A 15,086-nucleotide genomic window follows, 5' to 3' on the forward strand; every position below is an offset into this window, starting at 1 on the left:
AAAATTAGTCAACTAATTAGAGGAGTTCTTTTCTCCTCCTTTGCAAACATCAGTGAGCTGTGGATGCCACATGTTAATTAAGTATTAATGGTCTGGGGTTCTTTCTGTGAAAGGATAAAACAAATCCTCGTTAATGTTGTTAATATGGATGGATATATAAAATTAAATAACACAAGGCCATTATTAAGCACAATTCTTTTCTATCTCTGGGCAAAACACCCAAGAACAATATCCTTTCATTAATATGTTTTACATAAAGCAAATAAGTACAAACGGCTTCCTCACATATGAAATTGAATGATTTGGTATATTATAAAATAATGCAGACAATGTACAGAGCTAAAGCAAAGTCACTGCCAGACTGTGTACCATGGCTGTTTTCAATACATGAGTTTAAATATTATTTGAGAGTTGTTTGTAAGTTTACTGTACACAAAATTTAAAAAATAAAATAAAAAGAAGATTTATCTCTATTCTAGGACGCTAACATGTATGTAAGAATATACATGCACACTTATGAAGACAAACAAACACACACACAAACTATTTTGATTCTGATCGGGCCATAACAAATCATGCAAAGCCTGTTTGACAAACCCAAATGAAAGTCAATCCCCAAGAGTCACAGCTAAATTGCTTTGCTCAGGAATAATTATAAAGGGATCCCTTGATTTTGTTGTTAAGTGTCTCTGATTGGTTGCAGAGAGGAAGACTCTAATGTGGACACTAATGCAAAGTGACATGTGTAACAGGAGTCAGGACCCCATCACCTCTGTGGCTATTAAGACCCATTGAGATGAAACCTTTTCCACTCAGTTCACCTTGAGCCTTTGTCAGAGCAGCCATGTGAACAGTCAATGCCAGTGGAAGAGCACAGCCTCACTGACTCAGTTAACACATAGAAATGTATATATGTAGATGCATATGTACAGTATATGGATCATCCTGGTTCAAATCCCTCTGACTGTCACCACTGTTTGCACCAATTTAAAGTTCAACCTCATGAACCTCTTTGTCTTCTGCAGCTGAGTATTGTTCAGAATATGTCTGTTTAATTAGACGAATCATAAAACACATCTCACCATCTTATACATTTTTCTATGCCAGGGAAGGAAGCTTGCCAAGGAATCATATGAGAGGGATGTGGAAGAAAATACTGTAGAAAATAGTTGCACGTTTCGGAAATATGCTGATTCCCTTTCTTGCCAGAAGTTAGATTAAAAGAGTTCTACATATCACATATGATTTATAAATATGAATTACAGCTAAGGGACGGTTAGCTTAGCTTAACATAAAGACTGGAAACAGGTGAAAACAGCTGGCCTGGCTGTGTCCGAAAGTTAAAAAGTTGGCCTACCAGCCCTTTTTAAAGATCATTAATTAACACTTATTTTCTTGCATACAGAAAATACTGCAAAAAAGTGTAAAAATTAAAAATGTTGGTTTTACGGGGGAATTTTAGCGAGACTATTTAATGGAGTCCTTACTGCTTTCCTGGCAGCCTCACTGTGAGTTATACAACCTGCAGATACCACAAATTGTTGTCAATCACATGAGATATAACACGTTAGTTAATGAGCTTTTGAGGAGCTGATAAGCAGATCGTGTTACATGTGGAAAGAGGAAGACAAGCTGTTTTCAGGACTTTTGCTTAGCGTTTCCTGTGTGTAGCTTCGTTACTGACATGAGATAAACATCGATCTTCTCATCTCTTGGCAAGAAATTCAATAAGTGTATTCCCCAAAATATCAAACTCTTTCTTCCTACGACAAGTGAAAGCTAAATGGAAAACAATATAAGTACCACCTGTACACTCCATTGCAATCCAATACAACAGCCCTGCAATAACATCACACAGTAAAGCTCATAATGTTCAATTTGTGTTGAGCCTGGTGCTGACTCAACTCAGAGGGGATTTTCTGAGGCTGTAGTTTGTGCTGTTGTTGTGTTCGGCTTCATATCGTACAGTGTTTCTGTTTCTGTGTCCACGCGTTAGGATGCTTTATTTAACAGACATGACAAACATGCTACTAGGTTAGGGAAAAGGGAACTGAAATCAAATTGGAACTTTGTGAGTAACAGTGTTTGTCATGTATCAATGTATTATATACACACATGCATGTGTGTGTGTGTGTGTGTGTGTGTGTGTGTGTGTGTGTGTGTGTGTGTGTGTGTGTGTGAAAGTGACACAACATCTGCAGTTTATCAGCAGTGTTTGCTGTAGACTGGCAGACGGTATAGTGAAGGTACCAGAAATGGCGTGCTAGTGACATAATGTCACAACAACGTGGCAAATGCGCTCCATGGTCAGAGGCAGACATCTTGACGACAGCTGTAGACATCATCAAGCTGTTCATATTAATGCCAGTTAAATTCAGATTTATTCAAATAAAATAAAAATAATTCAAAACTCTCTGTCCTCTTCTGCTCTGACATTATTGAACATATTCCACATAAACAGTGGGTGAACAAATGCATCTGGTAGAGATGGTAGCGTCACATGCCTGTGTGTGTTTTTTCCTACTCGTTATTTTCTTCCAACCTTCATATATTCACTCCTCAACCCTTCTAATGCGGCCCACAGCATTACCCAATGAATAAAACGATAAACCATCTAAAGACTAAGTAAACCTATAGACAACAACTACAAATAATTAGACTAAACTAAAAATCATCAAAAGAAAAATATATCCTAATACATGAAGAAATCGAACCTGTTTGGTTAGCAAACCAGCTCCTCCATGCTGCCATCAATGAGGGATAACGAGCACTAAGAAGAGAACTGACGCCGAGTGTTCTCAGTGCAATGCAGCAAGATGATAAGAAGGTAAAGCGGGGGGCGTTTCTGTGTGACTGCTTCTCCCAGACGGCCATGTGGAGCGAGCCGTGTGATCAGAGATCTAATAAACCGGTGGATGCGCCGCGTCGCCTTTCCTGGGAGGAAGCGGTTGCCGTAGCAACCGCACCACAAGCACTACAGGTTGATGGTGAGACATTATGATCTGCCGGTTGCACCGGACACGTCGGGCGACTGCTGAATCCACTTTGAGCTTTCTGTGGCGGCAGAACGATACAACGGGCTCCCACGGGGCAGTTTGTGGATCCCGAAAAGTTCCAGCTGGCCTCCAGCAAAACGAATTACGTTTCACTGATGTGTTTGTATTCAGAAAGGCTTCGCTTAACATCTTCCCCATGCTGTCGGTCGGCACTAAATCCTGAATCTGAAAGTAGTAAAACATTTAAAATCAGATAACCATAATCTCAAACGCCCAAAATATTCTAAAATATAAATTCTTCTGACAGGTGGTTTTAAGTATGTTTCACTTTTCTTTTCTTTTTTTCTTTTTTTTAACTCTGTGTAAAAATCATGTCAGACTATAGTGCAGAAGGCTACAATAACATGTTTTGCATTTGTAGTTAAACACTAGCATTCATTACAGACTGGTCCTACTAAATGTTGTGCAATACTGAGCATTTAGTACATTTACTGTTATAAACAATCAAAAATAGAAATGAATCAGTTACTGTTGCCTACAAAACGCTCTCTCACTCTCAGCTGCCTGCAGTCTATTTTACTGAACTTGTAATGTTTAGTTGTTTGTGTTCAGAAGTAACCTTTAGGCTAAATGCATAAAGCTGTGTTTATTCTTCATGAATTTCATTAATGGGGCGACTGCATAAATGTGTTCCAGCTTCATAGTTTTCTGGATACATTTCTCAAACACTGAAGGACTTTTTGTGGACCATCATGCACCTGCAGCGTATGAGGAGAAAAATAGTGCAATGACAAACACTGCTGCCTTTATATATTATAATTTTAATTTTGAATGCACATTCTGTTTCTTAATAGATACATTTAAACTATAAATCCCACACACTGTATACAGTACATACATCTTGACTTATATCATCAAGCCTATATTCATTTATTCATTATTACTTTTTTAATTAGTTCTGTTTACAATTGCGTAACAGTTAAGCTGTGTTGTAGTTATTTATTTCTGTGTGTTAATATTATAAAAGATGCTGAAAATGGGTGAAATGTCTTGTTTGTGCATACTTGGCCAATAATGCTAATTCTGATTCTGTTAAATTCCAATATGAACAGCCAAACAATGCAAGTGGCATGATCTGCCTGGTACACTTTCTAGTCTCAACACAGATACGATCACATCTCTTCTTGTAGCTGTGGATGATGAACCTGTCAGGCAGCTCCCAAAGCCGCAGCTCAAACAGCAAGTGATGAAACGTTGTCATTTTCACTGCTCCCCTTAGAGAGGGGGGGGGACGGATGGTGGATGGTGTGTGTGTGTGTGTGTGTGTGTGTGTGTGTGTGTGTGTGTGTGTGTGTGTGTGTGTGTGTGTGTGTATGGTGGTGGATTGGGGGGGGGGTGGAGGGGTGAGAGGAAGAATCCAAACAAGTGACACTTCAGAGAGAAAATACTTCTCCCTTTCAACATGACTCCTGTGTGCATGTGTGTGTGTGTGTGTGTGTGTGTGTGTGTGTGTGTGTGTGTGTGTGTGTGTGTGTGTGTGTGTGTGTGTGTGTGTGTGAGAGAGAGATATATAGAGTGCGATTGACTCACAATATCCACTTTAAAGTCCATTTCATTATCATAATTATTATAAATTATTAATTAGCACGTCATTAAATGTATATCAACTGTGTCCGTGGCCCCAATAAGTCTTGTGATGTCCTCCCCTCAAGCCAGCCTTTTCCTAACTGATGAATACATTTCACTTGAAAGCCATCTCAATTAAAGAGGTCAGCAACAGACGCGTTGAAACAATGAGATCTCATCGGTGCAGTGGGCTGCGTGCTGCCTCCTCCAGCACATCCACATCCGACATCAAATTCGCAGCTCGTGGCCGATAGGGTGGGACTTTTTTTTTGTTCCCATGGTTTGTGATGATGTCAGAACATATGGCGAGGTTGCCTATTTGGGCACCGCTGTTGGTGTCAGACGCGTTTCAGTCGAGCTGACCTGCACCAGGCAGCTGCTCGTCACTGCGCGCCGCATGCAGCTTTTCCACTTCTGAAGTATCAGCGTGTCTACGGCGCTGGAGATCAGAGCAAATATTTCCAACCGAGGGGCTGTTTTTCACAGATAAGATTTGTTCTCGTTTATAAGGCTGGTTGTTTCGTTCTGAAACATAATATTCGTCTTGGAGCTGCGGATGCTGCATGGGTCAGATACAGTAGCCTGCAGCAGGAGGATACAGCGCTTCAGAGGTGAGAGCAATGAGTTTACGCATCCGTTTAAATGTCGATACATATGTCCATTAAATATATCAATTGATCTGTTCTTCCATTCCTGCTCGGGAAAAAAGGGGGCATATCAGTCCGGTCACAACAAGAGCATTGAACTCGCAAAAGATGAAGTCATCATTTTTACGTTGTAAAAAATGCGCCGATCAACAAAGATGAAATAAGGAACAATAACGGGTTCGTTCTCCATGGCGTGGGTCCTCTTGCAGCGCGTGGTATCTCCGCAAAGAGAAAAGGTAGTGTTACATAGCTTCAACAAACAAATATTTTATAAAAACACAAGATCGATCTTAAAAGTTGAGCATATTTATGGATGTATTCTCAACATGTATCTGTGTGCGTCGGGTCAGTATTATCAATAAAATGTATAGAAGTATTAGATCTGCAAGGACACTGTGCTTTGCGGTGAATCTTTACACAGTATGTCATTATTAGGAAGTCAAGACAATTTATGAAAAACGGATGCTTAAAGGAAACCTAAACAGAACATGACCAAATCTGTGCACCGCAATCCTGTGATAACATTTAGAGACATCCTCTGCTCATACTTTACTTATAGCCATGAAAAGCAGGCATTCATGTAAACTCTGAGTCTCTGAAGGGCTCATTATGAAAACTGCAGTCTTGCCAGCAGTCCTGATATTTCACTGCACCGTAACACCAGGTTCAACTAACAGTAAAGTGTAACATTTACACAAACTGCAGCATCACTCTTCAGTGCTGCTGAAACAGCTGAGCATGGGGTAATGCCCTCCATCAAAGCTATTTGCATAGACTCAGGAAATTGGCAGATGTCTCTGAATTGAAGACACAGAAAAGTAAGACATGGGTTTCAGGGTTTCTGCTCAGAAGTTTAAGAAAGCAGGGGGAGTGTGCATTGTTAGGGTCACCTTTGTCAATGGGTTCTGTTGTTTCAGCTGCTGCAGTTGCACCTGTTACTGAAACCACCAACACCATAAAGAATCACTAATATCAGTACACTGTGGATAGGTTATCACGTATGTTTGATTAGGAAAGGAAGAAAATTAGGCACTGCATGAATTGCACGCTTATTTTCTGGAAACCACTATACTTTGTCTTGGGAGTAAAAGCAGACAATTGATCCAGATGTCACCCCAATGAGCCAATGATATGTATAGAAGGCCGTGGTACTTTCCCCCCACCTTCACCAGGCATAGTGACGTATCTCCTCAGCTGGTAATGAGGAGTGTGAGAACCTTCCAAAACAAAGACACGTCTTGGTGTGTCTGTGCGTGTTTGGGTTCGAGCCATTGTGAGCCACGGGGCCTAACTCTGCAGCATGTGTTGGTGCTGGGGTTCCCACAGCTGTGGAGACAAGGGTGCAACGGCTTGACCTTCTCCCTTTGTGAGCGTGAGCTAAAGGGGAACATGGAGACACGAGGGGCCATTGTAAGGTTTAGTCAAGATGTTATGACTGAGTCAGCTGTTCTATCATACTTATCAGCCATTAACTAAAAATAAACTTATATTAGATAGACGGGGAGAACAAAACTTTAATGTTTTTGGATGTGATCATAAAATATAAAAGTTAAGTTGAACAAACACCTGGGAAAAATACATTCCCATTTATGCATTTTAATATGATTATTAATGACACGATCTTGTTTGGTTTTAAAGCTAGTTTGAACTGTGCAAGTAAATCTTCCGTGACCTCTGCGTTGTTACAAATAGTGATTCCCCTGAGATTAGAGACCTGCCCCATCTGTGTGATTGATCAATGTTACAATGACAACAAATTGGCTTTTCACCAACATTGCAAATGTAAGGATAGACAAAGTGGAGGGGGAGGATCAGGGCATAAGGAGAGAGAAACAACTGAGCACCAGCGCCGAAAAATTGTGTCAAGAGCCATCTCAGCTCCACAGGGAAATAAAGCGGCCGTATGGATTCGCAGTAAACAGGAATGCAGAGACAATTTGCCATGCTGCGACTTTTTAACCTGAGCGCAGTCTGAAGAGACATTGTAAAAGTATGCAGCACATTTCTTTTTGAATTTTCTCATTGTACCTTCAGCCCTGTTGCGTTTTCAGTTCACCAGTTTCCTCCAGTGGCCTTCCAATTAGAGGTAGCAGAGCTCTCCAGCCTCTCCCTCCTTACTTTCTCTCGCCTCTCTGACTGAGTGGACTTGCATCCAACTCCTCCTCGACTCTACACCTCTGCCATCAGCAGCTGCAACGGAGCACTGTGTGATGTGAAGTGAGACGCTTGCATACTAATGGAGCAGGAACAGGATGTCTCTGAGGCAGGCCAGCACAGTGGGGACATGGAGAAACCATCAGGCAGCACCACTCAGCTTCACAGCACCACATGATAGCTCAGAGTGGAAACTGATTGTATAGAAATACTAACGCTTAAGTGTAGGGATCTAGAAAAATACATTATTACAGTGTGGTGTATGCTGATACAGTTTTTTTGAGCATATGTGCATGATATGATTGTGTTCATGTTGTGTTATGTGTTTTCACACCAGTAGCAGTTCCCACATGTTCCGAAAGCTGCCTGATGACACTGATAGCTCTACTCATGTCTTCTCATTTGGTTATGAAACAGACATGCCCATGGCATAGCCGTTGCTATGGGGATGGCATGTCTAAGAGCCTGTTGTGCGGCTGCTGATTCAAAAACACTGCTTACATTTTGCACCCAGTGAAAAGGGCCTTAGAAATAAAGGGGGTAAAACCAAAGGCTCCTATGAAAAATTATGCAGTGGGGTCCCTCCCGGCAGCACCATGGCATATGGTGAAATGTAGTATTAGCAGCATTGCATCTAACCTCTGAGAAGGCGCAAAGTCAAGTAAAATGAAATGTCCTCAAACCAACCTAAGAGGCATCATCTTAACAAGCCCTATAAAGCAAAGCCTCTTTATTTAAATTATTTCTCTGAAAACAATGACTGCCATCTGCACACACCAACTCCTACATTTCCCCGATCTAAAGAGGGATGGTCCTTGCATTGCACTGCAGCTCTGTTTTTTAAGTGACAATTATTGTCTCCATTGCTTCCTGTATTGGGCAGAGATCCTGTCTCATAACTGGATTGATGAGGCCTTAGCATGAAGAAAACTAAGCTCATTATGTCCCACAATTACATCTCACTGTCTTATTGCAAGCCCCAGGGCCATCTTCTGAAGGTGTAACAGAACCCAGCGGAAACATCAGCTAGGTGTGTATTTGGAGACAATGTGTGTTTTAAATGTGGAAAGTGTGCTTAGATTAAAGCCTCGTAAAGATTGGGTGAGCAAAGAGAATAAATCCCTCCTGCTGGAGGCTTCAATTCAGACAGACAGTCAACTGGATAATCCCAGGCTGTTGAGGGATTTTTTTCTTCCTTCTTCCAGTGGTCTGCATATGCATTCATGTCACAGCATGTGAAGAGAAACTGAATGTGTATTTTTTTGGCATTATGGAGATGGGAGATGGCTGCAGTGTATCATATGTATGTATGTGTACATTTTAAATTATGCTACTGACAGTGACTTTGCTCTCTAGCCACTTTAGCCAAGAATTTAGCAATATATTATTAGGATACAAGTGCTGGCACACAACTGGTCCAGGCCTGCTTTGAGATAATTCATTCCAAACCTGATCTCTGTGGCATCCCAGAGAACAAGAGTTCACAAAGGTGTTGTCCCACCGAAGGGATTCCTTACAGCACGACAAAATAAGTATTTGTATAGTATAAGGAAGTCGTTATTATAGCAGTTATAGATTAACTAAAGAGTAGGACGGGCGCTAATGTAAAAAGTAATCAATTTCCCACTGTTTGCCCTTATAACATTAATATTGTGTCTTATTTGATCTAAATGATGTAGTCCTTCTAGCACGCACGCACGCACGCACGCACGCACGCACGCACACTACTAAATGCATTTTTAGTATGCGTGTTTGATTTTACATATTTGTTAAGTCAGAGTTGCTGTACTGTACTGAAAAAGATGACACTCAAGGTTAAAAACATAATTGTGAATGAGTTGGGACAATCAATTCATATTTGAGGTCGTTCAAATATGTGATTAACAAAAACAAAAGAAATTACAATTGTATCAATTACTCAACTCAAGTTACCTTGAATTTGAAGAAACATGCCTTAAAGGCGAACAAAGAAAAACAAATGTAATTATGTTTAACTGGAAAACAATATTAAAACATCCACTTACAAGCCCTCACACAACTCGTGCCGTATAATCTAAATCTCATTTATCCAGTTGTATGCTCAATACTATCAAACACATGTGTCTTCACTAAAACATAACTATTTAAAAGACAAGTCAGTATAGCTTGCACAGGCTTAATCAGGCTGAGTAATTTATATACAAATGGTCAGACTATAGGTTAAACTCCAACCTCTTCAGTGGAGCTGGTCTGAAGCCAACATTCAGTAGTATGTGGGTCTACTGGGCAGCTTGTAAGTATGAACTTGTATACTGCAGTGATTATGCAGAAAGTTATCAGTGAAAAAGAGCATATGTGCTCAGTAGAGCGTCCTCGGGTCAAAAAGGTCAACACGTACATACAGGGAGAGGAATGTGGGAACGGATGCAGACCCCTGTAGTGCTGCCAGCCTGCCAGAAACCTGGTGCCAGGTGTCTGAGTTTTATAGGCTCAGCATGAAAGCAGTGATTACTCTGCCTGCCTCCTCCAATTTAATACCTGAGCAATACAACACATGGGGGAAGAGAGAAAGGACAGACAAATGTATCACCAAGTTAATCTCTATATATTCCAATGCAAGGTAGATTGTAGTTTAATTGAAAGACATTTGAATGGATTATTGGAGAAACTGAATGATGGATGATTAAAGGCAGAAGGAGGAGCCACACGCTCAGCAGTTAGGATCTATGAATAGAGCCAGGAGACGGTCCCTGCTGCCACACTTCAGTCACACTGAGAGAATCAGATCACTTTGAGTGTGATCGGGTCATTGCAAAGACCAGCCACCTGATCGCAAACACCATCTGGGTTTTTACTCTGAAAAGAAAACACATGGATGAGCTGTTATGGTCAAAAAGTTTCTTCTGCACATTCATTGTATTTGAGACAAGCTGCGTTTAGCCTGCAGTGCCACTTGTCTGGCAAATCTCTAGAAAAACATATTTTAACATTGCAGGGCATGAACAGATGAAAAGGATAGGAAACACATCTGTTTTATGTTAATACTGGAGAAACTTGTCAGTTTTTATGTGAAACAAAATACACCCAACTATTTTTTCTGTTGCACGTGCGCAAACGCAAACGCAAACGCACACGCACACACTAGATGCTCAATGTCACTATGTTTATGAGGATATAATGGGATATAATGAGAGTTGATTTAATGAAAGTTAACACTGGCATTTTGTGAGTGAGAGAAAGCCAAAAGTATCTTCCTTTTGGTTGTTTATTATAATAATTGGCACACTTGACAGCTCGCTCATCACTCACAATTACACAATTACACAATTACACACACACACACACACGCACACACACACACACACACACACACACACACACACACACAAATACCGACAAAGTTACACTGCACACACAGGAATGTTTAGTCAATACATATTTGTTTTGATCACACAACTTTAATATACACGGTTATATTCAAGGGTTTGTTCAAAGAAACTGTTGACTGATTCTTCATTCTCACTGCTCGAGATATCAAATCTGCTTGTGAAAACTGAGTCAGTACCTTTCATCACTTTAGGCGTTTCTGGGAGTTGGTGTCATGAAAACAACAAAAATGAGACCACAAGTGTTAAAGATTACAATTCATTCGGGGGGCCGTCAGTCCCCTCCAATTCCTCTCTGCTTGTCTCACTTTGACCAAACCTGGAAGAGTCTGTTGTGCATGAATCAGCAGCAGTTTTGGCCCTTTAAAATCTCACACGTATGACTGCTTCTCACGGGCCTGTATCATAAGTAGTGAGTGATTAACAGTGAAGAGCACACACTCGCTGTTTATTAAGCCCGTTGTGTAATGGGCTCACAGCCAGAGCTGCCGGCTGTGCCAACGCCACACACTCGTTCAAGAGGATCACTGCTACCAAGCTGGTATGAAGATAATCTACCCAGCCCAAGAGCTCAAAACATGTTGGTAATCTCTGAGGAGACAGATACACAACACGGGGACGCAGAGCTAATGTCAACTATACCATCTCAAATAATATCCAAATTACAGTTATATTTACAGTGAAACATCTGAAACATAGAATGACCAAGCGAACAGCAGAATGGTGAAGTAGTTTCTTTGGCATGCATGGCCTCACTCCAGAAGTAACTCTTTCTCAAGTGTATTATTATTTTCTGGCTGCGTAGGAGCTCATTAAAAGGTAGGGAATGAATGTCGACACGAGAGAGAGCAGGGCAACAAGACAAATTTGACAGATTTATTCTGCCCTGTTGGACATGTCAACTTAGTCCTTTAAATATCGGCGGGGTGGCACTGAGGAAAACTGACACTTGCATCATTTGTTACCTTTACGAGGAAACCAAATATGTTGGTCTTACTTTCTCACATTCTCTATTCAGCTGTTTTTTCTGTTAATCTAATTCGTGCTTTAACATTTTACTTGCTTTCTTTTTTTAGGCTCAAACCTCAAGGTGAGAAAGTGAGAACAAACAAAACAATCAGAGGAGGTCAAGTTTGGACCAGAAGATCATCTGCCCTTTCTTCTGGATTAGAAATCTCCACTGTGGAAAATGCCAACGGCATTAAGCAAGCAGTGAAGAAAATTAATGCTCATGAACGTTCTCTTCAAGCCTTTCTCAAGAACACTGCCTCTTATCTAAGCTTTGTGAGCTGTCAAGACAAGATGGCGCACAGTTCACAGCCGTGGCCTCCTCTACTCTGGCTGTGCATGGGATTGTTACTGGCACCTGTGTTTGGCAAGGAATGTCCACATTTGTGTGTTTGCGAGATCCGCCCTTGGTTCACCCCCCAGTCGACCTACAAGGAGGCAACCACAGTGGATTGCAATGACTTGAGGCTCATGCAAATACCGACCAACCTATCCACGGATACTCAGGTGTTACTTCTCCAAAGTAACGCCATCTCTCGCACTAGTGGAGAGCTGGAGGCACTGTTCAACTTGACAGAGTTGGACCTATCCCAGAACAACTTCAGCACCGTGGAAGCCGTGGGCCTCACAAGCATGAACCACTTGACCACCCTGCATCTAGAGGAGAACCAGATTAGCCAGCTGCCAGACCACTGCCTAGGAAACCTCTCCAATCTCCAGGAACTCTACATCAACCACAACCAGATTAGTGCCATCTCCCCTCAGGCATTTGCAGGCATGCACAGCCTGCTGCGCCTTCATCTGAACTCCAACAGACTCCATGTCATAGACAGCCGTTGGTTTGAAGAAACACCTAACCTTGAGATCCTCATGATCGGAGAGAATCCAGTTATTGGCCTCCTAGACATGAACTTCAAGCCTCTCGGGAGCCTGAGGAGTCTGGTCTTGGCTGGCATGGACCTCACTGATGTTCCAGCAAATGCTTTTGTAGGCTTAGATAGTCTTGAAAGCATTTCTTTCTATGACAACAAACTAATCAGAATTCCTCAACTGGCCCTTCAAAAAGTTCACAATTTGAAATTCTTGGATTTAAACAAGAATCCAGTTCACAAAATCCAGGAAGGAGATTTCAGGAACATGTTACGTCTGAAGGAGCTGGGCATCAACAATATGATGGAGTTAGTGTCGATTGATCGCTATGCTCTAGACAACCTGCCAGAGCTGACCAAGCTGGAGGCCACCAACAACCCTAAGCTGTCTTATGTGCATAGGTTTGCCTTTCGGGACATGTCCTCTTTGGAGAGCCTGATGCTCAACAATAATGCCCTCACTGCCCTTTACCAACACACTGTGGAGGCGTTGCCTAACCTGCGAGAAATCAGTCTGCATAGCAACCCATTGCGTTGCGACTGTGTTATTCAGTGGATGAGCTCTAATAGGACCACCGTGCGCTTCATGGAGCCCCTGGCCATGCTTTGCACCTCCCCACCAGAATTCAAAGGCCAGCGGGTTCGAGAGGTAAGGCTGCTGGAGTCCCCCGAGCAATGTTTGCCTCTCATATCCCACAATACCTTCCAGAGCCACTTGAACCTTGAGCTGGGCATGAGTATCAGTCTCGACTGCAGGGCTATGGCTGAACCAGAGCCTGAGATCTACTGGGTCACTCCTCTTGGGTCCAAAATTACAATAGACTCTCTGTCAGAGCGGTACCACTTGAACAATGAGGGGACCCTGAGGCTGTCTCATGTTCAGGTGGAGGATTCTGGTCGTTACACCTGCGTGGCTCAGAACACAGAAGGAGCTGACACACGGGTCGCCACCATCCGTGTAAACGGCACCCTGCTCGACAGCGCCGAGGTGATGAAAATCTACGTCAAGCAGACCGAGTCGCACTCCGTCCTGGTCTCCTGGAAAATCAATTCTAACGTTATGTCTTCCAACCTGAAGTGGGCCTCGGCCACAATGAAGATTGACAACCCACACATCACCTACACAGCTCGCGTCCCTGTCGACGTCCACGAGTACAACCTCACACACCTTCAGCCTGCCACGGAGTATGAGGTATGCCTCACCGTCTCCAACGTTCACCTGCAGACGCACAAGTCGTGTGTCAATGTGACAACACGGGGCGCTACCTTCGCCCTGGACCTGACAGACCAGCACCCGAGTGCGGCTGTGCTGGCTGTCATGGCCACAATGCTGGTTTTCCTCAGCCTGGCCACCGTGGGCGTCTACATAGCTCGCAGATGGAAGAGAAAAAACTACCACCACTCTCTGAAAAAATACATGATGAAGACGTCCTCTATTCCTCTGAACGAGCTTTACCCTCCGCTCATCAACCTATGGGAGGTTGAAGGGGAGAAGGACAAAGACGGCGCCGCAGAGGGAAAACCCTCTCCTGTGGACACAACGCGTAGTTATTACATGTGGTGAGGACTCCGTCTGGAGGCTTGGCTGCCTCTCCAGCAGCACAAAAGACACACTTTTGCTATTTTGGTGCAAAAGTCAAAGTTGGAAATGTTTTTTTGTATTCTGAGCTTTGCTAATAAGAGGCAGAGCGATCAAGGACATGATTTCTATTAGTATAGCGTATCGCCTTTGTTTGATTCTTTCTATCACTTAATTGTTTTGAACTTTCCATGATGGCAGCTGTATTTAGCCTCCAGGTGGTCTTAGTTGCTATGCTCTTGTTTCCGTGGTGCATTTTTGACACTTTTTCTGTTTGGTGAATAATACCAGCAGCAGGTGCTGATGATCTTCTTGCAGCATTAGTAGCAATCAGTGTTTCTTTCTCTGTTTTGTAAAACAGAAAATCTGTTGTGCACTGGTAGATAATGGAGTTTGTATGAACTTCAGTTAAAAGCTGACAGTGGGGTTTAGACTTGTTAAACTGTCAACTGAATGTTAGCAATTGTGCAGTAATGTTGTATCAACTATACCTTTTAACTTTCTGATTTAAATTGCAAGAGAATAGGTTTGTAGTTTGCTGATGTGATGTTAATGCTAGAAATATAAATGTTTGCTAAAACATTTTTAGTCTTTTTACTAAGGTGACTTTGTGACCCTTTCCCCATTTACTCACTTATTTTGCTAGACTTTTTCGCTAATTACTAAGTTTATTATTTACACATGCAATCTGTATGATGAAGAAGTTACAATAAATACCTTTTGGTGCTTTTGCAGAACGTTGGTCTTTTTTCAATTCTATTATTTTAGTTTCAAACAGGCTCTCTCACTCCTACATGCTGTTGGTTGGAGTCTTATTGCATGTCTTTGAAGAACTTAAACTA

General features: G+C 42.1%; 1 protein-coding gene across 1 annotated transcript; it reads left to right on the plus strand.

Moving 5' to 3' along the window:
• Positions 1 to 4,855: 4,855 nt before the first annotated feature.
• LOC137796740 (leucine-rich repeat neuronal protein 1-like) lies at positions 4,856 to 14,965 on the plus strand. Its single transcript, XM_068594841.1, has 2 exons — positions 4,856 to 5,233; positions 11,865 to 14,965. Exon 2 carries the CDS (start codon positions 12,091 to 12,093, stop codon positions 14,227 to 14,229), a length of 2,139 nt encoding a protein of 712 aa, XP_068450942.1. The 5' UTR covers positions 4,856 to 5,233; positions 11,865 to 12,090; the 3' UTR covers positions 14,230 to 14,965.
• The last annotated feature ends 121 nt before the right edge of the window (positions 14,966 to 15,086 follow it).

The sequence above is a fragment of the Clinocottus analis genome, unplaced genomic scaffold, assembly GCF_023055335.1.
Source record: "Clinocottus analis isolate CAN_PGR_092001 unplaced genomic scaffold, fCliAna1.0.p SCAF_3, whole genome shotgun sequence".
In the NCBI taxonomy this organism is placed as follows: domain Eukaryota; kingdom Metazoa; phylum Chordata; class Actinopteri; order Perciformes; family Cottidae; genus Clinocottus; species Clinocottus analis.

Coding starts and splice junctions, on each gene's coding strand:
- LOC137796740 (XM_068594841.1), top strand. CDS start 12,091: ATGGCGCACAGTTCACAGCCGTGGCCTCCTCTACTCTGGCTGTGCATG.